The 27853-nt window shown below is 44.2% G+C and overlaps 1 protein-coding gene across 1 annotated transcript in view; it reads left to right on the top strand.

Annotated features, from left to right (window-relative positions):
• Positions 1-7887, top strand: part of LOC139279409 (uncharacterized) — a 42219-nt gene extending 34332 nt beyond the window's left edge. Inside the window, exon 5 of the mRNA XM_070898520.1 lies at positions 5952-7887. Coding sequence (XP_070754621.1) covers positions 5952-5986 — 35 coding nt within the window. The 3' untranslated portion in view covers positions 5987-7887. The remainder of the gene's footprint in view (positions 1-5951) is intronic.
• The last annotated feature ends 19966 nt before the right edge of the window (positions 7888-27853 follow it).

The raw sequence follows: 27853 nt of genomic DNA on the forward strand, positions 1-27853 counted from the left end.
GGTCAAACAGGGCTGCGTCATCGCCCCAACCCTTTTCTCAATCTTCCTCGATGCCATGCTCCACTGTCAACAAGCTCCCCGCTGGAGTGGAGCTAAACTACAGAACCAGTGGGAACCTGTTCAACCTTCGCTGTCTCCAGGCCAGGTCCAAGAGCACTCCAACTCTGTCATCAAGCTACAGTACGCGGACGACGCCAGCGTCTGCGCACGTACAGAGGCTGAACTCTAGGTCATAGTCGACGTATTTATGAAAGCATGGGCCTTACGCTAAACATCCATAAGACAAAGGTCCTCCACCAGCCTGTCCTCGCCGCACAGCACTGCCCTCCCCCAGTCATCAAGATCCACGGTGCGGCCCTGGACAACGTAGACCACTTCCCATACCTCGGGAGCTTCCGATCAACAAGAGCAGGCATTGACGACGGGATTCAACACCGCCTCCAGTGCAGCCTTTGGCTGCCTGAAGAAAAGAGTGTTTGAAGACCAGGCCCCCAAAACTGCCACCAAGCTCATGGTCTACAGGGCTGTACTAATACTTGCCCTCCTGTATGGCTCAGAGACATGGACCATGTACAGTAGACACCTCAAGACGCTGGAAAAATATCACCAACGATGTCTCTGCAAGATCCTACAAATCACCTGGGATAACAGATGCACCAACATTAGCGTCCTCGTCCAGGCCAACATCCCCAGCATTGAAGCACTGACCACACTTGATCAGCTCCACTGGGCAGGCCACATAGTTCGCATGCCAGAGACGAGACTCCCAAAGCAAGCGCTCTACTCTGAACTCCTTCACAGCAAACGAACCAAAGGTGGGCAGCGGAAACGTTACAAGGACACCCTCAAAGCCTCCCTGATAAAGTGCAACATCCCCACCGACACCTGGGAATCCCTGGCCAAAGACCGCCCGAAGTGAGGAAGTGCATCCGGAAAGGCGCTGAGCACCTCGAATCTCATCGCCGGGAGCATGCAGAAATCAAGCGCAGACAGCGGAAAGAGCGTGCGGCAAACCTGTCCCACCCACCCCTTCCCTCAACGACTATCTATCCCACCTGTGACACAGACTGTAATTCCTGTATTGGACTGTTCAGCCACCTAAGAACTCATTTTAAGAGTGGAAGCAAGTCTTCCTCGATTCTGAGGGACTGCCTATGATCCTTCCTTACGGAGACCATAACTGTACGCAATACTCCAGGTGTGGCCTCACCAATACCCTGTACAGTTGTAGCAGGGCTTCCCTGCTTTTATACTCTTGCAATAAAGGCCAACATTCCATTTGCCTTCCTGATTACTTGCTGTGCCTGCATACTAACTTTTTGTGTTTCATGCACAAGGCCCCCCCACTTCCTTCTGTACTGCAGCACTTTGCAATTTTTCTCCATTTAAATTATAATTTGTTTTTCTATTATTTCTGCCAAAGTGGATAACCTCACATTTTCCCACATTATAGTCCATCTGCCAAATTTTTGCCCACTCACTTAGCCTATTTATATCCCTTTGCAGATTTTTTGTGACCTCAGAATTTGCTTTCCCACCTATCTTTATATCGTCAGCAAACTTGACTACATTACACTGGGTCTCTTCATTCAAGTCATTAATATAGATTGTAAATAGTTGAGGACCCAGCACCGATCCCAGCGGCACCCCACTAGACACTTTGCCAACTGAAAAATGACCCATTTATCCCGAGACTCTGTTTTCTGTTAGTTAACCAATCCTCTATCCATGCTAATATATTACCCCCAACCCCCAAGATAATTGCTTTTATCTTGTGCAGTAACCTCTTGAGTGGCAACTTATCGAATGCCTTCTGGAAATCCAAATACACTACATCCACTGGTTCCTCCTTGTCCACCTTGCTCGTTACATCCTCAAAGAACTCCAGCAAATTTGTCAAACGTGATTTCCCTTTCATAAAACCATGCTGACTCTGCTTGATTGAATCATGCTTTTCCAAATGTCCTGCTACTGCTTCCTTAATAATGGATTCCAGCATTTTCCCAATGACAGATGTTAGGCTAACTGGTCTATAATTTCCTGCTTTTTGTCTGCCTCGTTTTTTAAATAGGGGCATTACTTTTGCGATTTTCAAATCTGCTGGGACAGCCCCAGAATCCAGGGAATTTTGGTAGATTACATCCAATGCATCCACTATCTCTGCAGCTACTTCTTTTAAGATCCTAGGATGCAGGCCATCAGGTCCAGGGGACCTGTCTGCCTTTTTTCCCATTATTTTACCAAGTACTACTTCATTGGTGATAGTGATTGTATTAAGTTCCTCCAGTCGTCTTGGTTAACCCTTGCCACTGGATCAAGACCTCATTCTGTCAAGCCCGTGTGGTGGTTGGTGTGCACTGGCCACCCCATGCACAGGCATCTTCCACCCTTCAGTATGTAGTTCGGGACCTAGAATGTCGGGTCCCTCATTGAAACACCTGTGAACTCATCCCTTTTTGGTGTGGAAGCAAGTCATCCTCGATACGAGGGACTGCCTAATACTAATACTGAGTTCCTCCCTACCTATTGCCCCTTGATTATCCACTATTGGGATATTCTTAGTGTCTTCTACTGTGAAGACCGATACAAAATATTTGTTGAACGTCTCTGCCATTTCCCTGCTCTCCATTATTAATTCCCCAGTCTCATCCTCCAGGGGACCAACATTTACTTTAGCCACTCTTTTCCTTTTTATGTACCTATAGAAACTCTTGCTATCTTTTTATATTTTGTGCTGGTTTACTTTCATCATCTATCTTCCCCCTCAATCATTTTTTTAGTCGTTCTCTGCTTGCTTTTAAAAATTTCTCAATCCTCTGGCCTCCCACTAGCCTTGGGCACAATGTGTATGCCTTTATTTTTAATTTGATACCATCCCTTATTTCCTTAGATAGCCATGGATGGTTATCCCTTCTCTTTCAGTCTTTCCTTCTCCCGCGCACTGCATCGCGGTCAGTGTGATACTTCCCGCGCACTGACTGCCCCAGGTTCAGTGTGATACTCCCCGCAAACTGCATCGTGGTCAGTGTGATACTCCCCACGCACTGACTGCCCCAAGTTCAATGTGATACCCCCCGCGCACTGACTGCCCCAGGTTCAGTGTGATACTCCCCGCACACTGCATCGTGGTCAGTGTGATACTCCCCACGCACTGACTGCCCCAAGTTCAATGTGATACCCCCCGCGCACTGACTGCCCCAGGTTCAGTGTGATACTCCCCGCGCACTGCATCGCGGTCAGTGTGATACTCCCCGGGATTGGTGTGATAGTCCCCGCGCACTGACCCGGGATTGGTGTGATACTCCCCGCGCACTGCCCCAGGGTCAGTGTGATACTGCCCCCCACCCACCAAACCCCCCCCCCCCCCCTCAGAAATATGCGAGCACTGATCATCTGATATCAATCTTCTATATCTTCAGGTGCCGGTGCCACCTTGTCCTTTCTCCTGTCACCAGCTATAGAGACCTTGTACATCTTGCCAGGGACGGCCTGAATCATTGTCAGTTTCATTCACTGCCAAACCATTGAGTTTTGACTTGTGTGGAAAACCACATTATTCCCCCTGGTTCCATTCATGTCCTGTTCTTCTTAAGAGTCAGGTTTGAAACTGAGTGAGACACTCTGTGCTCCCTAGCAGAATGAGTGCCATTCGCAGGGATTGTATTGAGGACAGCAGGTTACTGAGCCAGAGGGCTCCATGACCCTGGGTTCAATGCACCACCTGTTGCCTGGCAATCCACACCAGTGAGCAGCCCAGCAATATAATGTGTACAATCCCCAGTTTGATATTCCCTGTTGATTCAGGATGAAGTTGACGGTTTTATACTTTGCCAGTCAGTTATTGGAGCTGCTGATCAGTGCTGGTCACTGAGTGACAGTGGGACTAAACAAAGGTCAATCTGGACTAATCTTTGAATCACTGTTTTAGCGGAGAGACTGAGCAGCTTATGGAAAAGTTGTTTGAACTGAGAAGTGGGCTGTAATTATAGTGATTAAGTATAGTGCTTATTTGAATTATGGAGCAATTTGATCATTACACCAGATTCCACGATGCCAAGATTTTGGATACTTTATTACATTGGAACAGTTTTAAGTATTGTGTCAATCAAGTATTGTAATGTTACTTGCTGTGGTTGTCTGTAATTTCTTGCCTGTAAATAAATTGGAATATTACTTTTGGTCTGACTGGTCTAATTGTGTGATATTTACTGTTTTCTGGACAGGAAAGAGTGGTGAGCAGCCCATGTGGTCTCTGGTGCATAATCATGTGCTAAACAGGAAGTTGATAGTCGTGTGACATGATCGTTTGTTCACCACATACATAAACTTGCAAGTTTCCATTCTAGTCCACTTGTGGAAACTCTATGCTGTGGACTTGACCAAAACATGCTGGGACAGCCCACGCTGTAACAATTGGTAGTGGTTGGCATAAATACCAACTCTAGACCAAATAGGTTATTTACAGTTTAAATAAAACTACCAAAAGCAAACCGCACTTACAATTGAGACTCAATCTCAAACAGGCACGGGATAGAGAGCTTGAATTGGCCAGTTTGGGAACAGAAAATAGGGCCATGTGCATTAATGATAAGTGGTTGAATTGGTGACTGCAAGGAAAGAGGAGAACATGGTGCAGTCATGAGCATAAATACCTATTCCTTCTCCCTCATGTACTTATCCAGCTTCCCCTTGAAGACATCTATACTATTTGCCTCAACCACTCCCTGAGGTAGCAAGTTCCACATTCTAACCAATCTCTGGGTAAAGAAGTTTCTCCTGAATTCCTTATTGGATTTATTAGTGTATCTTATATTTATGCCTCTGAGTTTTGGTCTATCCACAGGTGGAAATATCTTCTCTACATCTACCCTATCAAACTCTTTCATAATCTTAAAAGACCTCTGTCAGGTCACCCCCTCAGCCTTCTCTTTTCTCGAAAATAACCCCGGCCTGTTTAATCTTTTGTGATAGGTATAACCTCTCGGTTCTGGTATCATCCTTGTAAATTTTTTATAGCTTTTCCAGTGCTTTTATTTTCTTTTTATAATATGGAGACTATATTCTATGGTGTTTGCTTTTTTATTGCCTTAATAACTTGCGTTGCTACTTTTAGTAGTTTGTGTATCTGTCCTCCCAGATCCCTCTGTTCCTCTACCACATTTAGACTCTTATTATCCAAGGAGTATGTGACCTCCTTATTCTTCCGACCAAAATGCTTATCTATATTGAATTATCTATAATTCACTTATCTATATTGAATTCATTTGGCAAGTTTATTAATGTTTTCTTGTATTTTGTCGCAATCTTCCTCCGTATTAATCGCCCCAATTTGGTGTCATCTGCATATTTTGAAATTGTACTTCCAGTTCCCGAGTCCAAATCCAGAATGATACCGGGGCTAAAAGGGTTAAATTATGTGGACAGGTTGTATAGACTAGATTTGTATTTCCTTGTGTATAGAAGATTAAGGGGTGATCTAATTGACATGTTTAAGATGACTAAAGGAATTGATAAAATAGATCGAGAAACTATTTCCTCTGGTGGGGGAACAAGGGGGCATAACGAGGCTGTTGGGGATGGTGTCAGAACGCACTTCTTCACACAAAGGGTAGTGGAAATCGGAAAGTCTTCCCCCCCTCATCCCCAGCTGTTGAGGCTGGGAGTCAATTGAAAATTTCAAAATTGAGATTGAAGGATTTTTGTTACGTAAGGGTAATTAAGGGTTATGAAACCAAAGCAAGTAAATAGAATTAAGATACAGATGAGACATGATAAAATTAATTGCCAGGTCAGGCTTGGCAGGTTAAATGGCTTTCTCCTGTTTCTGTGTTCCTATGTAAATGGGAAAGAACAGTGGTCCCAGCACTGATCCCTGTGGAGCCCCACCTTCCACCTTCCACCAGTCTTGAGTAATTAACTTTAACCCCCACTCTCTGTTTTCTGTTTTGTAGCCAGCTTACTATCCATTCTGCTACTTGTCTCCTGACTCCACATGCTCTGACCTTAGTCATGAGTCTACTATGCGGTATTTTATCGAAGGCCTTTTGAAAATCTGTACTGTGTCTGACACGAGACTGATATAGTGCTGAGGGCATGAGGGCACAAGAGGAGGATACGGTGCAGACATGAGGATACAATGAAACACGAGGAGGACAATGTGCAGACACGAGGAGACGAAACGGCCAGTATAAAATTCAACTGGTAAATAAATAATTTTGTAATGAAATGGTGCTACGACACTACAACCCACACATTGAACTCCAAATGAAAAGTCACTCCCTGTACTTCTGGAGAAGGGCAGCCGACGGTTCTTAAACTCTGTGTGGAGGGGTCATGGTCCTGCTGATGAGACAAAGCATCCCCTACACAGCTCATTGATATTTCACACGCTGTTACAGAACATGAGCTTTTCTTATTTACTCCACACCAGACTGAAGTTTGCTCACATTTATCACTAGTTTTCCGATGGGAGAGGTGGCGATGGAAAGGTGGATGGGGAACAGTGCTGCCCATTTCTGTGCCTGTTGTGATCTGCCACTGGATGCTTGAAGTGCTGGCCAAATATGGGAAGCCATGTTGTAATATGGGCAGTAATAATCTGGCTCAAAGGAGAGAGGATTGGGAACTTAATAATCCTGGTTACAAGGTATTCAGGAAAGACAGGGAAGGAAAAAATGGAAAGAGGATTGCAGTATTGATCAAAGAGACTATTATAGCATTGGAGAGAGTTGACATAACTGCAGAGCCAAAGACAGAATCTATTTGGTTGGAATTGAGGAACAATCGAGGAACTTATTCCGCTACTGGATGTATACTATAGGCCACAAAATAATCGGAAGGAGCTGGAGGAGCAAATTTAAATTTGATACATTTATTTTCTTGCACTTCGGATGTGAAAATTGATAATTGCCTTCTCGTGGCACGTACTTTGGCTGCCCAGGCAAATTACAGAAAGATGCAAGAACAACAGAGTAGTGATAATGGACGGCTTTAATTATCCTAATATAGACTGGGATAATAACCGTGTAAAGGGCAAAGATGGGGAGGAATCCCTGAAATGTGTACAAGGGAACTTCCTTGATCAGTATCTTTCCAGTCCAATGAGGAAGGATGCAATGCTGGATCTAGATCTGAAATGGGGTAGATGTAGCAAGTTTCAATGGGAGAGCATTTGGGGAACAGTGATCATAATATCATCAGGTTTAGAATAGTTATGGGAAAGGACAAGGAACAATCCGGCATAAAAATTCTTAACTGCAGGAGGGCTAACTTCAGTGAGTTGAAAAGGGCTCTTCCCAGGTGGATTGGAATCCATGGGTTGGTCGGCAAACAGCAATTGAACAATAGGAGGCTGTTTCACACCCTGGAGAGTTGTATGTTGGACAACTTGGGAAGTTAAGGGTTAATAATCAAACTTCCTTTATTGTGGGGCAACAGGCTTTGCAATATAAACAGGATGGCTTTGAAGTGTAATGAGAGGAAAGCATGACTCCTCTTCCACTTTTAGTATCTTGAGTGTTAGATACGAGAAATGCTTGTGCGAGGAAATAAGTGACTGTAATGACATCGACCGTGAGTGATTAAGTTATAACTTTAGTGGCTAGTGTACTAAACGTAGGTAGAGGGATCCATTTACTATAGTATAGAAATATAACCGTTCATAAAGCCTGTTCCTCAAAGAGTTTAAGAACAGTTAGGTCAGGAAGACTTGTTAAGGCAAGTAGGTTTGGAGTAAACAGTTACAACTGTTTACATGAATAGGATTTGGGAATAGATGCATCATGAGGTCTTATCTGTGACACGTACCTTTGCAGGTAAAATATGGTGTAAAAAGGAGCATGGTTTTCAATAGTTATTCAGAGATCGGAAAATATATAGAAACTGAAAAGCTGCTCTCTCTGTATACAGTTAGGCCAATCACTGCTGTTTCTCAATAAACTCTGTTCCATATAGTTCCATCAAGTGTCTCGTGCTTACTCAATGTCATGTTGTGAACTGTAGAAGGAAGGAGGATGACCGCTAACATTTATTGTCGTGAACTCGTCCAACGAATATGCGGACGGTGAGTATGATTTAATATTGATAGTGGGTATAACTAGGGCCTTCAAAGAGAAGATGGTTGGGGTACAAAATAGACATATCCCCATGAGGGGGAAAGGAAGAGCTCCCTGGATGACTAAAGTTAGAGATTAGAATGAGAAAGAAAAAGACTTCTGACAAATGTACGGTATATTTACCTTAATAAACGATAAATATAAGACTGTAGAGGGACGTGATCGGGGAGCAGGAGAGGCGCGAGTTGGGAGCCAGCCCACACTGCAACATGTGTGTGTACTAGGTCCGTGCAGCAGAGCAGGTCTCCAGTCGTCCTGGTTAATCCTTGCCACTGGACCAAGACCTAGCTCTGTCAAGCCCATGTGGTGGCTGGTGTGCAACGGTCACCACACGTTAAAAAAATCCACACATAGGCATCTTCCACCCTTCAGGATGTAGTTCGGGACCTGGAATATTAGGTCTTTCATTGGAACACCTGTGAACCTATCCTTTTTTGGCGTGGAAGCAAGCCTTCCTTGCTTCGAGGGACCGCCTATGATGATGATGACATAATACAATGGAGCAGCAAGCTGAATATGGAAAGTACAGGGAGAACTAAAAAAAGGGAGTAGGAGCAAGTATGAGAATAGATTAACAGCTAACATAAAAGGGAACCCAAAAGTATTTTTATAAACATATAAATAGTAAAAAGGTAGTCAAAGGAAGGGTGGGGCTGATTAGGGACCAAAAAGCAGATCTTCCTGTGGAGGCAGAGGGCATGTCTGAGGTACTAAATGAGCACTTCGTATCCGCCTTCACAAGAGAAGAGGATGCTGCCAATGTAGCAGGAAAAGAGGGAGAAGTGATATTGGATAGGATATAAATCGATAACGTGGAGGTACTTAAAAGTTGGTCACTCAAAGTAAAAAAAAAGTACCCCGGTCCAGATAAGCATCCAAGGTTACTGAGGGATGTAAGGGTGGAAATTACAGAGACTCTGGCCCAATCTTCCAATCCTCCTTAGATATGGGGTGGTGTCAGAAGATTGCAAATGTTACACCCTGCTTTTAAAAAAAGGGGGAAGAGGGATAAACCCAGCAACCACAGGCCAGTCAACGTAACGTTGGTGGAGAAGCTTTGAGACAATAATCCGGGACAACATTAATTGGCATTTTTTTTTTAATTCATTCACGGGATCTGGACGTCACCGCGGGAAGGCCAGCATTCATTGCACATCCCTAATTGCCCTTGAGAAGGTGCTGCTGAGCTGCCGTCTTGAATACAGCTGTGTGGTTTGCTGGGCCATTTCAGGAGGGTAGTTAAGAGTCAACCACATTGCTGTGTTAAGGGGAGGTTTGATAGAGGGGTTCAAAATCATGAGGGGTTTTGATCGAGTAAAGAAGGAGAAACTGTTTCCAGTGGCAGGAGAGTCAGTAACCAGAGGACACGGATTTAAGAACATTGGCAAAAGAATCAAGGGAGAACTGAGGGAACTTTTTTTTAATGCAGCAAGTTGTGATCTGGAATATACTGCCTGAAAGGGCGGTGGGAGCAGATTCAATTCTAACTTTCAAACTGGAATTGGATAAAAACTTAAAGGGAAACGTTAACTAGGCTATGGGTAAAAGTTCGAGGGACTAATTGGATAGCTCTATCAAAAAGGTGGCACAGGCTTCCTGTGCTTCTCTGATTCTAAACGGGTAGGGGCTGATGTTCCTTTACTCTGCCTCCAGGGTACGGTTATCTCCTGGACACTGAGCAGAAGAAAAAGGCCAGCATGGCCAAGCAGGTAAAGGTGATGCAGTGAAACAGCAGTGATAATTCTAACCCTCCCAGAGCAGGTTCTGCATGTGTTAGATACAGAGTAAAGCTCCCTCTATACTGTCCCATCAAACACACCCAGGGCAGCTTCAGCACAGGTTAGATGTATATAATTTACAAGACTATTTAATGGTTTAATGTTTTATGTATTAGTTACAATTAACCAGAACGTGTTGACATTTTATCCTCACATTTACAAGACTATACTAAGAATATAGAAGGTATAACACACAAAAGCTCCGGTAACTTGATAAGAGCTTGAGGTAGTCGAGGAACAACAAGAGGTTAGCACTACTCCCAATAGGAATGGGTAATACTGCTATTGTTTTAGCTGGTAATAATGTTAGTAATCTGACTTGTTACCTCTGCTTTGTCTTGTACTAAATAAAACTCTTAATTAGCGCAACCATTATAGCATAGCATAGCATGAGACTCCCAAAGCAAGCGCTCTACTCGGAACTCCTTCACGGCAAACGAACCAAAGGTGAGCAGAGGAAATGTTACAAGGACACCCTCAAAACCTCCCTGATAAAGTGCAACTGACACCTGGGAGTCCCTGGCCAAAGACCGCCCTAAGTGGAGGAAGTGTATCCGGGAGGGCGCTGAGCTCCTCAAGTCTCATCGCTGAGAGCATGCAGAAACCTTGCGCAGGCAGCGGAAAGTGCCTGCGGCAAACCAGTCCCACCCACCCCTTCCCTCAATGACTATCTGTCCCACCTGTGACAGGGACTGTAGTTCTCGTTCTGGACTGTTTAGCCACCTAAGGACTCATGTTGTGAGTGGAAGCAAGTCTTCCTCAATTCTGAGGGACTGACTATAATGATATAGTCTCTTTCTGAATTTCTGACGAGAGGAGAGAGGTTTAGTGAGAGAATTCAAGAGCTTCGGGTCGAGACAGCTGAATGCATGGCTGCCACTTTCCTCTTTCCCCACAGCTCTGAAAATCTCTCTTTTTAAAAAATATTTATCCAATTCCCTTTTGAAAGTTACTATGGAATCTATTTCTACCACCCACCCAGATCATCATAGTTTGCTATGTTTAAAAGAAATCCTCCTCTCCGCTCTGGTTCTTTTGCCAATCCCCTTAAATCTGTGTCCTCTGATTACTGAACCTCCTGCCAGTGGAAACAGTTTTTGTCTATGTACTCTATCAAAACCCCTCAAAATTGAGAACACCTCTTTAAATCTGCCCGTAACCACCTCTGTTTGAAGCAGAACAATCCCAGTTTCTCTAATCTCTCCACATCCCTAATCCCATTCTAATAAATCTCTTCTGCACCCTCTCCAAGGCCTTGACATCCTTCTTAAAGCATGGTGCCCAGAATTGGCTGAGGCTGAATCAGTGTTTTATATAGGTTTAGCGTAATTTCCTTGCTTTTGTACTCTATGGGGGCGAAATTGGGGTCGTTTATCGCTACGGGAGGCATAAACGACCCCAATATCTCCCCCATAGAGTTTTCGCCCGGACGTGGCACCGCTAACGACTCGCGTTAAATTCCGCGGGGGTTTGGCGGCGGCTTGACAGTGGCGGTAACCAGTATTGCCCGGCTCCGCTGTGCCGGCGATGACCATGTTTTTGACACAGAGCGAAAATTCAGGAGCGCCCCCTGAAGCTGCAGTGGGCAATGACGGGGCGAGCATAGCAGTCTGCATGCCGCTCGTGGAACGCTAGTTAAAGGGGAGGTGGCGCTCGCAAGAAAAAAAAAATCTGCCAACTTACTGATCGTGGGCCGTTGTAATGTGGATTGTGGTGTCCGTGCCGTCATCTGGCAGCTCGGTGCTCTCCCTGAGTGCCGGGATGGTGCCACAGCACCGCGCTCCCCAGTGGTCCAGGTGGGGTCCGACAAAGTTGGCAGCTTAGCCCTCCTCTCTAATGATGGAGAGGGCCCCTTCTACACGGTAGCGCCCGCGCTCCAGCGCATAGCACTGCACCCCTCTCCGTTTGCTTCCGCCCCTCTCATACCCCACAGAGGAAATGGATCGTGTTATTTTGCACCCCACTCGCTCTTGAGGGCGGTAACTCCAATATCGTGAGCGGGGTGGGACTTCCGCGCCTGGCGCAAGAACTCCCGCCTCGCAGCTGCTACTGTCCCCAAACGGGGTGCTGTGCATTTTCCCACCCGTGCCTCCATTAATAAAGCCAAGGATCCCATGTGTTTTTTAAACAGCATTATCAACTTGTCCTGTCACCTTCAAATATTTGTGTACCTACATCCACAGGTCGCTCGTTGCACTTTAAAAATTGTACCATTTAGTTTAGATTGCCTCTCCTCTTCATTCTTCTTTCCAAAATCAATCCTTGGAGCAGAGAAGGCTGAGGAAATTTGAAAGGTGTTCAAAATCATGAAGGGTTCAGATAGAGTCAATAAAGAGAGCCTGTTTCCAATGGCTGAAAGGTCGATTTACGGCAGGGTACAGGTTTAAGGTGATTGGCAAAAGAACCAGAGGCGACCTGAGGAGAAACATTTTGACACAATGCATGGTTAGGATTTGGAACGCACTGCCTGAAGGGGTGGAGGATTCAGATTCAATAGTAGCTTTCAAAAGGGAATTGGATAAATACTACGAGAAAAAAATAACAGGGATATGGGGAAAGAGCGGGGGAGTGGGGTTAACTGGATTGCTCTTCAAAGAAGCTGGCTCGGATTCGATGGGCTGAATGGCCATCTGTTCTGTACTATTCTATGATTCTCTGCATTATATTTCATCTGCCATATATCTGTCCATTTCACCAATCTGTCTTTGTCCTCCTGATGTCTGCTAATATGCTCTTTAAAGTTTACTACATTTCCGCGTCTCATGCCATCTACATACTATGAAATTATGCCCTGAATACTCAAGTCCAGGTCATTAATATATATCCCAATACACCGACCCCTGGGCACACCACTGTTACTCACCTCCAGTCTGGAAAAACAATCGTTCACCACGACTCTGCTTTCTGTCCCTTACCCAATTTTGTATCCATTCATTTAAGTCAATTATGTGTTACTTTATCAAACACCTTTTGAAAATCCATGTACACAACGTCATCCGCACTGTTGGACTGCTTTCTTCTTTTTTGTCACGTTACTTTAAATGCCGGATTGCGCACATGCTCAGTTGTAGCAATGCAGGATCATATACAGGGTATTGGTGAGGCCACACCCAGAATACTGCGTGCAGTTTTTGTTTCCATATTTACGAAAGGATATACTTGCTTTGGAGACAGTTCAGAGAAGGTTCACTAGGTTGATTCCGGTTGACTTATGAGGAAAGGTTGAGTAGATTGGGCCTCTACTCATTGGAATTCAGAAGAATGAGAGGTGATCTTATTGAAACATATAAGATTATGAGGGGGCTTGACAAGGTGGATGCAGAGAGGATGTTTCCACTGATGGGGGAGACTAGAACTAGAGGGCATGATCTTAGAATAAGGGGCCGCCCATTTAAAACTGACATGAGGAGAAATTTCTTCTGAGGATTGTAAATCTGTGGAATTCGTTGCCGCAGAGAGCTCTGTCGGCTGGGACATTGAATAAATTTAAGACCGAAATAGACAGTTTCTTAAATGATAAGGGGTTATGGGGAGCGGACGGGGAAATAGAGCTGAATCCATGATCAGATCAGCCATGATCTTATTGAATGGCGGAGCAGGCTCGAGGGGCCGTATGGCCTACTCCTGCACCTATTTCTTATGTTCTTATTTGTTATTGAAGCCTCATACTATGCACCACCAGTATGGGCTCTATGAGACATACTTCATGATTCCAGTATGAGCTCACAAGTCCTTCCTTACTTCACAAAACCAGTATGAGAGCTCAGGTCTTTTCATATTTACCATTCCAGTATGAGAGCGAGCTGCTTAACCACAGACTCACTCGCAACCTTAGACCAAATGTCACCTTTGATCACTACGTTCTATTCATCCCACCAGTAAATCGTAGTAAACATAGAAACATAGTAAACAGGAGCAGTAGTAGGCCATTCGGCCCTTCGAGTCTGCGCCGCCATTCAATATGATCATGGCTGTATCTCAACACCATATTCCCGCTTTCTCCCCATACCTCTTGATGCCTTTTGTTTCTAGAAATCTATCGATCTCCCTCTTAAATATATTCAATGACTTGGTCTCCACAGCCTTCTGTGGTAGAGAATTCCACAGGTTCACCATCCTCAGTGAAAAAATTTCTCCTCATTTCGATCCTAAATCTCCTACCCCGTATCCTGAGACTGTGACACCTTGTTCTAGAAACATAGAAACATTGAAAATAGGTGCAGGAGTAGGCCATTCGAGCTTGCACCGCCATTCAAAAAGGCCATGGCTGATCATTCCCTCAGTACTCCTTTCCTGCTTGATCTCTTTAGCCATATCTAACTCCCTCTTTAATATATCCAATGAACTGGCATCAACAACTCTCTGCGGCAGGGAATTCCACAGGTTAACAACTCTGAGTGAAGAAGTTTCTCCTCATCTCAGTCCTAAATGGTCTACCCTTATCCTAAGACTATGTCCCCTGGTTCTGGACTTCCCCAATATTGGGAACATTCTTCCCGCATCTTACCTGTCCAGTCCCATCAGAATCTTGTATGTTTCTATGAGATCTCCTCTCATCCTTCTAAACTCCAATGTATAAAGGCCCAGTTGATCCAGTCTCTCCTCATATGTCAGTCCAGCCATCCCGGGAATCAGTCTGGTGAACCTTTGCTGCACTCCCTCAATAGCAAGAACGTCCTTCCTCAGATTGGGAGACCAAAACTGAACACAATATTCCAGGTGAGGCCTCACCAAGGCCCTGTACAACTGCTGTAAGACCTCCCTGCTCCTGTACTCAAATCCCCTAGCTATGAAGGCCAACATACCATTTGCCTTCTTCACCGCCTGCTGTACCTGCATGCCAACTTTCAATGACTGATCAACCATGACACTCAGGTCTCGTTGCACCTCTCTTTTTCCTAATCTGCTGCCATTCAGATAATCTGCCTTTGTGTTTTTGTCCCCAAAATGGATAACCTCACATTTATCCACATTATACTGCATCTGCCATGCATTTGCCCACTCACCTAACCTGTCCAAACCATCCTGCAGCCACTTAGCGTCCTCCTCACAATTCACATCGCCACCCAGTTTAGTGTCATCTGCAAACTTGGAGATATTACACTCAATTCCTTCATCTAAATCGTTAATGTATATTGTAAAGAGCTGGGGTTCCAGCACTGAGCCTTGCGGCATTCCACTAGTCACTGCCTGCCATTCTGAAAAGAACCCGTTTATCCTGACTCTCTGCTTCCTGTCTGCCAACCAGTTCTCTATCCACGTCAGTACATTACCCCCAATACCATGTGCTTTGATTTTGCACACCAATCACTTGTGCGGGACCTTGTCAAAAGCCTTTTGAAAGTCAAAATACACCATGTCCACTAGTTTTCCCTTGTCCAATCTGCTAGTTACATCCTCAAAAAAAATTCCAGAAGATTTGTCAAGCATGATTTCCCTTTCATAAATCCATGCTGACTTGGTCCAATCCTATCACTACTTTCCAAATGAGCTGCTATTTCATCCTTAATGATTGATTCCAACATTTTCCCCACTACTGATGTCAGGCTAACCGGTCTATAATTACCCGTTTTCTCTCTCCCTCCTTTTTTAAAAAGTGGTGTTAGATTAGCTATCTTCCAGTCCATAAGAACTGATCCAGAGTCGATAGACTGTTAGAAAATGATCACCAATGCATCCACTATTTCTAGGGCCACTTCCTTAAGTACTCTGGGATGCAGACTATCAGGCCCCGGGGATTTATCGGCCTTCATTCCTATCAATTTCCCCAACACAATTCCCCGCCTAATAAGGATATCCTTCAGTTCCTCCTTCTCACTCGACTCACTGTCCCTAGTACATCCGGAAGGTTATTTGTGTCTTCCTTCGTGAAGACAGAACCGAAGTATTTGTTCAATTAGTCTGCCATTTTTTTGTTCCCCATTATAAAGTCACCTGAGTCCGACTGCAAGGGACCTACGTTTCTCTTCACTAATCTTTTTCTCTTTGCAAAAGCTTCTACAAATATGTAGTCAGTTTTTATGTTTCCTGCAAGCTTCCGCTCGTACTTTATTTTCCCCCTCTTAATTAAACCCTTAGTCCTCCTCTGTTGAATTCCAAATTTCTCCCAGTCCTCCGGTTTGCTGCTTTTTCTGGCTAATTTGTATGCCTCTTCCTTGGATTTAACACTATCCTTAATTTCCCTTGTTAGCCACGGTTGAGCCACTTTCCTCGTTTTATTTTTATACCAGACAGGGATGTACAATTGTTGAAGTTCATCCATGTAAATATTTGCCATTGCTTATCCACCGTCAACCCTTTTAAGTATCATTTGCCAGTCTATTCTAGCCAATTCACGCCTCATATCGTCAAAGTTACCTTTCCTTAAGTTCAGGACCCTAGTTTCCGAATTAACTGTGTCACTCTCCATCCTAATAAAGAATTCTACCATGTTATGGTCACTCTTCTCCAAGGGGCCTCGCACAACAAGATTGCTAATTAGTCCCTTCTCATTACACATCATCCAGTCTAGGATGGCCAGCTCTCTAATTGGTTCCTCGACATATTGGTCTAGAAAACCATCCCTAATACACTCCAGGAAATCCTCCTCCACCGCATCGCTACCAGTTTGGTTAGCCCAATCAATATGTAGATTAAAGTCACCCATGATAACTGCTGTATCTTTATTGCACACATCCCTTATTTCTTGTTTGATGCTGTCCCCAACCTCACTACTATTGTTTAGTGGTCTGTACACAACTCCCACTAGTGTTTTCTGCCCGTTGGTATTCTGCAGCTCCACCCATACCGATTCCACATCATTCAGGCTAATGTCCCTCTTTACTATTGCATTAATTTCCTCTTTAACCAGCAACGCCACCCCGCCTCCATTTCCTCTCTGCCTATCCTTCCTAAATGTTGAATACCCAGCCTTGGTCACCCTGGAGTCATGTCTCCGTGATGCCTATTACATCATATCTGTTAACTGCTATCTGCGTAGAGGAAACATCCTCCCCACATCCAGTCCATCCAACCCAGTCAGAATTTTACACGTTTCAATGAGATCCCCTCTCATTCTTCTAAACTCTAGTGAATACCGGCCTAGTCGACCCAATCTCTCATCATATGACAGTCCTGCCATTCCAGGAATCAGTCTGGTGAACCTTCGCTGAACTCCCTCTATGGCAAACATATCCTTTCTTGGGTAAGGAGACCAAAACTGCGCACAATACTCCAGGTGTGGGCTCACCAAGGCCCTGTATAACTGTAGTAAGACATCCTTGCTCCTGTACTCAAATTGTCTTGCAATGAAGGCCAACATACCATTTGCCTTCCTAACTGCTTGCTGTACCTGCATGGTTGCTTTCAATGACTGGTGTACAAGGACACCCAGGACCCTCTGTACATCAAAACTTCCCAAGCCATCACCATTTAAATAATGCTTTGTCCTTTATGTTTTTCCTACCAAAGTGGATAACTTCACATTTATCCATGTTACACTGCATCTGCCATGTGTTTGCCCAGTCACTCAACCTCTCTAAATTGCCTTGCAGCGTCTTTGCATCCTCCTCACAACTCACAATTCCACCTAGTTTTGTGTCGTCAGCAAACTTGGAAATATTACATTTGGTTCCCTCATCAAAATCATTTATTTATATTGTGAATAGCTGGGGCCCAAGCAATGATCCCTGTGGTACCCCACTAGTCACTGCCCGCCACGCCAAAAAAGACCCGTTTATTCCTACTCTCTGTTTCCTGTCAGTTAACCAATTTTCAATCCATGCCAAAACATTACCCCCAATCCTATGTGCTTTAATTTTGCACACTAACCTCTTCTGTGGGACTTTATCAAAGGCCTTTTGAAAATCCAAATACACTACATCCACTGGTTCTCACTTACACTAAGCTGGGTGGCAGTGCGAGCTGTGGGGAAGATGCTAAGAGGCTGCAGGGGGACTTGGACAGGTTAGGTGAATTATAATGTGGATAAATGTGAGGTTATCCACTTTGGTGGCAAAAACAGGAAGGCAGATTATTATCTGAATGGTGACAGATTAGTAAAAGGGGAGGTGCAACGAGACCTGGGTGTCATGGTTCATCAGTCATTGAAGGTAGGCATGCAGGTACAGCAGGCAGTAAAGAAAGCAAATGGCATGCTGGCCTTCATAGCGAGAGGATTTGATGATAGGAGCAGGGAGGTCTTGCTGCAGTTGTACAAGGCCTTGGTGAGACCACACCTTGAGTATTGTGTGCAGTTTTGGTCTCCTAATCTGAGGAAGGACGTTCTTGCTATTGAGGGAGTGCAGCGAAGGTTCACCAGACTGATTCCTGGGATGGCAGGACTGACATATGAGAAAAGACTGGATTCGCTAGGCTTATACTCACTGGAATTTAGAGGAATGAGAGGGGATCTCATAGAAACGTTTAAAATTCTGACAGGACTGGACAGGTTAAGAACATAAGAACATAAGAATTAGGAACAGGAGTAGGCCATCTAGCCCCTTGAGCCTACTCCGCCATTCAATAAGATCATGGCTGATCTGGTCGTGGACTCAGCTCCACTTACCCGCCCTCTCCCCGTAACCCTTAATTCCCTTATTGGTTAAAAATCTATCTATCTTTGACTTGAAAACATTCAATGAGCTAGCCTCAACTGCTTCCTTGGGCAGAGAATTCCACAGATTCACAACCCTCTGGGAGAAGAAATTCTTTCTCAACTCGGTTTTAAATTGGCTCCTCCGTATTTTGAGGCTGTGCCCCCCAGTTCTAGTCTCCCCTACCAATGGAAACAAGCTCTCTGCCTCTATCTTGTCTATCCCTTTCATGATTTTAAATGTTTCTATAAGATCACCCCTCATCCTTCTGAACTCCAAGGAGTAAAGACCCAGTCTACTCAATCTATCATCATAAGGTAACCCCCTCATTTCTGGAATCAGCCTAGTGAATCGTCTCTGTATCCCTTCCAAAGCTAGCATATCCTTCCTTAAGTAAGGTGACCAAAACTGCACGCAGTACTCCAGGTGCGGCCTTACCAATACCTTATACAGTTGCAGCAAGACCTCCCTGCTTTTGTACTCCATCCCTCTCGCAATGAAGGCCAACATTCCATTTGCCTTCCTGATTACCTGCTGCACCTGCAAACTAACCTTTTGGGATTCATGCACAAGGACCCCCAGGTCCCTCTGCACCACAGCATGTTGTAATTTCTTCCCATTCAAATAATATTCCCTTTTACTGTTTTTTTTCCGAAGGTGGATGACCTCACACTTTCCGACATTGTATTCCATCTGCCAAACCTTAGCCCATTCGCTTAACCTATCCAAATCTCCTTGCAGCCTCTCTACACAACCCGCTTTCCCACTAATCTTAGTGTCATCTGCAAATTTTGTTGCACTACACTCTGTCCCCTCTTCTAGGTCATCTATGTATATTGTAAACAGTTGTGGTCCCAGCACTGATCCCTGTGGCACACCACTAACCACTGATTTCCAACCGGAAAAGGACCCATTTATCCCGACTCTCTGCTTTCTGTTCGCCAGCCAATTCTCTATCCATGCTAATACATTTCCTCTGACTCCGCGTACCTTTATCTTCTGCAGTAACCTTTTGTGTGGCACCTTATCGAATGCCTTTTGGAAATCTAAATACACCACATCCATCGGTACACCTCTATCCACCATGCTCGTTATATCCTCAAAGAATTCCAGTAAGTTAGTTAAAAATGATTTCCCCTTCATGAATCCATGCTGTGTCTGCTTGATTGCACTATTCCTATCTAGATGTCCCGCTATTTCTTCCTTAATGATAGCTTCAAGCATTTTCCCCACTACAGATGTTAAACTAACCGGCCTATCGTTACCTGCCTTTTGCCTGCCCCCTTTTTTAAACAGAGGCGTTACATTAGCTGCTTTCCAATCCGCTGGTACCTCCCCAGAGTCCAGAGAATTTTGGTAGATTATAACGAATGCATCTGCTATAACTTCCGCCATCTCTTTTAATACCCTGGGATGCATTTCATCAGGACCAGGGGACTTGTCTACCTTCAGTCCCATTAGCCTATCCAGCACTACCCCCCTAGTGATAGTGATTGTCTCAAGGTCCTCCCTTCCCACATTCCTGTGGCCTGCAAATTTTGGCATGGTTTTTGTGTCTTCCACTGTGAAGACGGAAGCAAAATAATTGTTTAAGGTCTCAGCCATTTCCACATTTCCCATTATTAAATCCCCCTTTTCATCTTCTAAGGGACCAACATTTACTTTAGTCACTCTTTTCCATTTTATATATCTGTAAAAGCTTTTACGATCTGTTTTAATGTTTTGCGCAAGTTTACCTTCGTAATCCATCTTCCCTTTCTTTATTGCTTTTTTAGTCATTCTTTGCTGTTGCTTAAAATTTTTCCAATCCTCTAGTTTCCCACTAACCTTGGCCACCTTATACGCATTGGTCTTTGATTTGATACTTTCCTTTATTTCCTTGGTTATCCACGGCTGGTTATCCTTCTCTTGCCGCCCTTCTTTTTCACTGGAATATATTTTTGTTGCGCACTATGAAAGAGCTCCTTAAAAGTCCTCCACTGTTCCTCAATTGTGCCACCGTTTAGTCCTTGTTTCCAGTCTACTTTAGCCAACTCTGCCCTCATCCCACTGTCGTCCCCTTTGTTTAAGCATAGTACGCTCGTTTCTGACACAACTTCCTCATCCTCAATCTCTATTACAAATTCAACCATATTGTGATCACTCATTCCGAGAGGATCTTTTACGAGGAGATTGTTTATTTTTCCTGTCTCATTACACAGGACCAGATCTAAGATGGCTTGCTCCCTTGTAGGTTCTGTTACATACTGTTCTAAGAAACAATCCCATATGCATTATATGCATTCCTCCTCCAGGCTACCCCGTGCGATTTGATTTGACCAATCGATATGTAGGTTAAAATCCCCCATGACTACTGCCATTCCTTTTTCACATGCCTCCATTATTCCCTTGATTATTGCCCGCCCCACCGTGAAGTTATTATTTGGGGGCCTATAAACTACGCCGACCAGTGCCTTTTTCCTTACTATCTCTAATCTCTACCCACAATGATTCAACATTTTGTTCATTGGAGCCAATATCATCCCTCACAACTGCCATGATATCATCTTTTATTAAGAGCTACCCCACCTTCTTTCCCTTCTTGCCTATCTTTCTGAATCGTCAGATACCCCTGTATGTTTAATTCCCAGTCTTGGCCACCTTGCAACCATGTTTCTGCAATGGCCACCAAATCATACCCATTTGTAATGATTTGTGCCGTCAACTCATTTACTTTATTTCGAATGCTGCGTGCATTTAGGTAGAGTGTTTTCATCCTAGTTTTAAAACCATGATTTTTAGTTTTGACCCCTCCTGCAGCCCTTTTATATTCAGTGGCCCTTTTTGTTTCTTGCCTTTGGTTTCTCTGCCCTCCACTTTTACTCATCTCTTTTCTGTCTTTTGTTTTTGTCTCCTTTTTGTTTCCCTCTGTCTCCCTGTATTGGTTCCCATCCCCCTGCCATATTAGTTTAACTCCTCACCAACAGCACTAGCAAACACTCCCCCTAGGACATTGGTTCCGGTCCTGCCCAAGTGCAGACCGTCCAGTTTGTACTGGTCCCACCTCCCCCAGAACCTGTTCCAATGCCCCACGAATTTGAATCCCTCCCTGCTGCACCACTGCTCAAGCCACGTATTCATCTGTGCTATCCTGCGATTCCTACTCTGACTAGCACATGGCACTGGTAATAATCCCGAGATTACTACTTTTGAGGTCCTACTTTTTAATTTAGCTCCTAGCTCCTTAAATTCGTCTCGTAGGACCTCATCCCTTTTTTTTTACCTATGTCGTTGGTACCAATGTGCACCACGACAACTGGCTTTTCTCCCTCCCTTTTTAGAATGTCCTGCACTCGCTCGGAGACATCCTTGACCCTTGCACCAGGGAGGCAACATACCATCCTGGAGTCTCGATTGCGGCCGCAGAAACGCCTATCTATTCCCCTTATGATTGAATCCCCTATCACTGTCGCTCTCCCACTCTTTTTTATGCCCTCCTGTACAACAGAGCCAGCCATGGTGCCATGCTCTCCTCTGATGAGTCATCTCCCTCAACAGCACTCAAAGCAGTGTATCTGTTTTGCAGGGGGATGACCAGATGGGACCCCTGCACTACCTTCTTTGTACTACTCTTCCTGCTGGTCTTCCATTCCCTAGCTGGCTGTGGATCCTTCTCATGCGGTAAGACCAACTCACTACACGTGCCACTTATGTCATTCTCAGCATCGTGGATGCTCCAGAGTGAATCCACCCTCAGCTCCAATTCCGCAACGCGGTCCATCAGGAGATGGAGGCGGATACACTTCTCACACACGTAGTCGTCAGGGACACCGGAAGTGTCCCTGAGTTCCCACATGGTACAGGAGGAGCATATCACGTGACCGAGCTCTCCTGCCATGCCTTAACCCTTAGATACACTTAAATTGGTAATAACAATATTACAGTTTACTTACTGATATAAAAATAAAAAGAAAAGCTACTCACCAATCACCAGCCAATCACTCACCCCATTGGCTGTGACGTCACCTTTTGATTCCTTTCTACTTCTTTTTTGCTTTCTCTCCCGCTGTAGCTGCACAAGTCCGCCTTTATAGGCCACTCCGACGCTGCTCCCACCTCTCGCCAACTGCCGCTGGCTCTCGAGCTCCCGCTGGGCCTTTTATAGGCCGCTCCGACGCTGCTCCCACCTCTCGCCAACTGCCGCTGACTCTCGAGCTCCCGCTGGGCCTTTTATAGGCCGCTCCGACGCTGCTCCCGCCTCTCGCCAACTGCCGCTGGCTCTCGAGCTCCCGCTGGGCCTTTTATAGGCCGCTCCAACGCTGCTCCCGCCTCTCACCAACTGCCGCTGGCTCTCGAGCTCCCCTTAGATGCAGGAAGAACGTTCCTGATGTTGGATGAAGTCCAGAACCAGGGGATACAGTCTAAGGATAAAGGGTAAGCCATATAGGACCGAGATGAGAAACTTTTTCACCGAGAGTTGTGAACCTGTGGAATTCTCTGCCACAGAAAGTTGTTGAGTCCAGTTTGTTGGACATATTCAAAAGGGAATTAGATATGGCCCTTACGGCTAAAGGGATCAAGGGGTATGGAGAGAAGGCTGGGGTGAGGTACTGAGTTTGAATGATCAGCCATGATCATATTGAATGGTGGTGCAGGCTCTAATGGCCTGCTCCTACACCTATTTTCTATGTTTCTCCCTTATCTATTCTATCGGTTACATCCTCAAAAGACTCCAGTAGGTTTGTCAAACATGATTTTCCTTTCATAAATCCATGTTGACTTTGTTTAATCCCGTTGATATTGGGGCAGAATTTCTGACGTCCCGGGCCCGTATGAAGTTTCTACGGACCCGGGAAGGCATCGGAAATGCTGGTTTTCAGCTCGCAATGCGCATGCGCTGAAAACCGGCTTTTCCGATTTGTCGAGCTGGAGCTCGCCAGATCCTCCGCAGATTGGGAGCGAGGACATTTGTCTGGAAAAGATTAGGCTATTTACTCATATCTTTCCCAGAAAATGTCCTCAAAAATGTTGTGCCTAAAAAAGCAGGCACATAGCCTACAGTTACAGGCGCAAGAGTTTAAAACACACACAAACAATTGTAAAATAAAACTATAAACACATCGTTTATTGTCAAAAACCCTCCCCACTGCAACAAGTTTATTGTTGACCATCATTTTAAAAACTTTTAAAAATCGGGAAAATATTTTATTTTTACAAGACATATTTAAAACTAATTGAAATTAAAGTTATTATGTGTGGGTTTTTTTTTATTTATTATTTTGTGTGGTTGTTTTTTTTCCCATTAATAGCACTGAGAATTCGTAGATACGCGACTCTCAGTGCTATTAATGGGAACCTGTGAAATACTTACCTGATTGGATGAGCAGTCTCACGTGACTGCATCTTCTCCGTCGGGACGCTCTGGGCGGGAGCGCTCCGCAGCGCGGGAGGAGAAGGCCTCCCCATCGGAAATCAGGGCGCCTCCTAGACCACCAGGTACTTCCGTAAAAATTCACCAGCGAGGAAGCAATTGCCCGTGGGAAGACCCCCAGAGGAATTTCTGGACCATTATCTAAGTGTGCCGTTATCACATCCTTTATAATAGACTAGCATTTTCCCTACTGCTGATGTCAGGCTAGCCGGTCTGAATTTCCCCGTTTTCTCTCCCTCCTTTTTTAAATAGTGAGGTTACATTTGCCACCCTCCAATCTCCAAGAGCTGTTCCATATTCTATAGAATTTTGGAAGATGATAACCAATGCATCTACTATTTCCATGGCTACCTCTATTAGTACTCTGGGATGCAGATCATCAGGCCCTGGGGATTTATCGGCCTTCTGTCCCATTAGTTTCTCCAGCATTATTTTCTTACTAATAATCATTTCCTTTAATTCCTCTTGCTCACTAGATCCTTGGTTCCCTAGCATTTCTGGGATGTTATTTGTGTCGTCTTCCGTGAAGACAGAACCGAAGTATTTATTTAATTGTTCTGCCATTTCCTTGTTCCCCATTACAAATTCTCCCATTTCTGACTGTAAAGGATCTACATTTGTCTTCACTAATCTTTTCTTTTTACATACTTGTAGAAGCTTTTGCAGGCAGTTTTTATGTTCCTTGCAAGTTTACTCTCATACTCTATTTTCCCCCTCTTAATACATCTCTTGGTTCCGTGGGGGACGGACTACACTTGAACTATGCTGGGACCATTGGATCTATTGGAGTTCTAGCGAATCGACTAACTAGGGAGGTAGACAGAGCTTTAAACTAAATAAGGCGGTGGGGGGTGGAGAGGACAGTCGCAGTGGAGAGAAATCTAGAATGCTAAAGCGCAAAGAAAAGGAAGCAATGCAGGAAAGTGATTGTGGTAAGGATAACCAGATTATGTCAGGAAGGGACAGAGCATACAAACAAAAGAGTGCACTAACAAATAGGGTCCAGATAAGAAAAAATAGTGATAAGACAAATAGGGCTATAGTACTAAATAACGTTAAGATGTCTGAGGATGTTAAAAAGACAAATCTAAAAGCACTGTACCTGAATGCATGAAGCATCCGTAATAAGATAGATGAAGTAACGGCTCAAATAGATGTAAACGGATACGATATAGTTGCAATTATGGAGACATGGTTGCAGGGTGACCAGGGTTGGGAACTGAATATTCAAGGATATTCGATGTTTAGGAAGGACAGGCAAAAAGGAAAAGGGGGTGGTGTGGCGTTGTTAGTGAAGGATGAAATCAGAGCAATAATGAGAAAGGATATTGGCTCAGAAAATCAAGATGTAGAATCAGTCTGTGTGGAGCTAAGGAGCACCAAGGGGCAGAAAGCATTGGTGGGAGTTGTCTATAGGCCTCCAAACAGTAGTGGTAGTGTAGGGGACGGCTTCAAACATGAAATTAGAGATGCATGTAACAAGGGTACTACAGTAGTCGTAGGTGACTTTAATCTACAAATAAACTGGCCAAACCAAATTAGTAATACTGTGGAGGATGAATTCCTGGAGTGTGTATGAGATGTTTTTTTTAGACCAGTATGTTGAGCCTACAAGGGAACAGGCTATCCGAGATTGGGCATTGTGTAATGAGAAAGGGTTAATTAACAGTCTTGTTGTGTGGGGTCCTTTAGGGAAGAGTGACCATAACATGATTGAATTCTTTATTAATTTGGAAAGTGAAGTAGTTCAATCCAAAACTAGGGTCCTAAATCTAAACAAAGAAAACTACGAAGGTATGAGGAATGAATTGGCTATGATAGATTGGGAGGATTCATTAAAAGGCATGACGGTGGATAGGCAATGGCTAATATTTAAGGAACGAATGCATGAATTGCAACAGTTATACGTTCCTTTCTGGCATAAAATCACACAAGGAAAAGTAGCCCAACCATGGCTAACAAAAGAAATTAAGGATAGTATTAGATCCAAAGAGGAGTTATATAAAGTTGCCAGAAAAAGTAGCAAGCCTGAGGATTGGGAGCAGTTTAGAATTCAGCAAAAAAGGACCAAGAGATTGATTAAGAGGGGAAAAATAGAGTATGAGAGTAAACTTGCAAGCAACATGAAAACCGACTGCAAACATTTCTACAAGTACGTAAAAAAAAAAAGATTAGTGAAGACAAATGTATGTTCTTTACAGACAGAAATGGGAGAATTTATAATGGGGAACAAGGAAATGGCAGAACAATTAAATAAATATTCGGTTCTGCCTTCACGGAAGAGGATACAAATAATGTCCCAGAAATGCTAGGGAACCAAGGATCTAGTAAGCAAGACGAATTAAAGGAAATGATTATTAGTGAGAAAATAGTGCTGGAGAAACTAATGGGACTGAAGGCCGATAAATCCTCAGGGCCTGATAATCTGCATCCCAGAGTACTAAATGATGTAGCAATAGAAATAGTAGATGCATTGGTTGTCTATAGATTTTGGAACAGTTCCTGCAGATTGGAGGGTGGCAAATGTAACCCCACTATTTTTTTAAAAAGGAGGGAGAGAGAAAACTGGGAATTACAGACTGGTTAGTCTAACATCAGTAGTAGGGAAAATGCTAGAGTCAATTACAAAGGATGTGATAGTAGGACACTTAAATAATATCAATGAGGTTAGACAAAGTCGACATGGATTTATGAAAGAAAAGTCATGTTTGACAAACTTACTGGAGTTTTTTGAAGATATAACTGATAGAATAGATAAGGGAAAACCAGTGGATGTAGTGTATTTGGATTTTCAGAAGGCCTTTGATAAAATCTCACAAGAGGTTAGTGTGCAAAATTTAAGTACATAGGATTGGGGTAATATACTGGCATGGATTGAAAATTGGTTAACAGAGTAGGAATAAACGGGTCTTTTTCAGGGTGGCAGGCAGTGACTAGTGGGGTGCCACAGGGATCAGTGCTTGGACCCCAACTAGTCACAATATATATAAATGTTTTGGATGAGGGAACCCAAAAAAATTTCCAAATTTGCTGATGAGACAAAACTAGGTGGGATTGTGAGATGTGAGGAGGATGCAAAGACGCTGCAAGGCGATTTAGATAGGTTGAGTGAGTGGGCAAACACATGGCAGATGCAGTATAACATGGATAAATGTGAAGTTATCCACTTTGGTAGGAAAAACATAAAGGCAAAGTATTATTTCAATGATGATGGCTTGGGAAGTGTCGATGTACAGAGGGACCTGGGTGTCCTTGTACACCAGTCATTGAAAACAAACATGCAGGTGCAGCAAGCAGTTAGGAAGGCAAATGGTTATGTTGGCCTTCATTGCAAGAGGATTTGAGTACAGGAGCAAGGATGTCTTACTACAGTTATACAGGACCTTGGTGAGACCACACGAGTATTGTGTGCAGTTTTGGTCTCCTTATGGCAAGCATATACTTGCCATAGAGGGATTGCAGCGAAGGTTCACCAGACTGATTCCTGGGATGGCAGGACTGTCGTACGAGGAGAGATTGGGTCGACTAGGCCCATATTCACTCGAGTTTAGAAGAATGAGAGGGGATCTCATTGAAATGTATAAAATTCTGATGGGGCTGGACAGACTGGATACGGGGAGGATGTTTCCCCTGGCTGGTAAGTAGAACAAGGGACCATAGTCTCAGGATACAGGATAGGAAATTTAGGACCGACATTAGAAGAAAATTCTTCACTCAGAGGGTGGTGAACCTGTGAAATTCTCTACCACAGAAGGCTGTGGAGGCCAAGTCACTGAATAGATTTAAGAAGGAGATAAATAGATTTCTAGTCACAAAGGGCATCAAGGGGTATGGGAAGAAAGTGGGAATATGGTGTTGAGATAGAGGATCAGCCATGATCATATTGAATAGGGGTGCAGGCTTGAAGGGCCGAATGGCATACTGCTCCTTTTTTTCTGTTATATGCCGTGCCACTCCTGGGCCATGGCCCCGCCACTG

Source organism: Pristiophorus japonicus, chromosome 14 (genome assembly GCF_044704955.1).
Source record: "Pristiophorus japonicus isolate sPriJap1 chromosome 14, sPriJap1.hap1, whole genome shotgun sequence".
NCBI classification, from domain to species: domain Eukaryota; kingdom Metazoa; phylum Chordata; class Chondrichthyes; family Pristiophoridae; genus Pristiophorus; species Pristiophorus japonicus.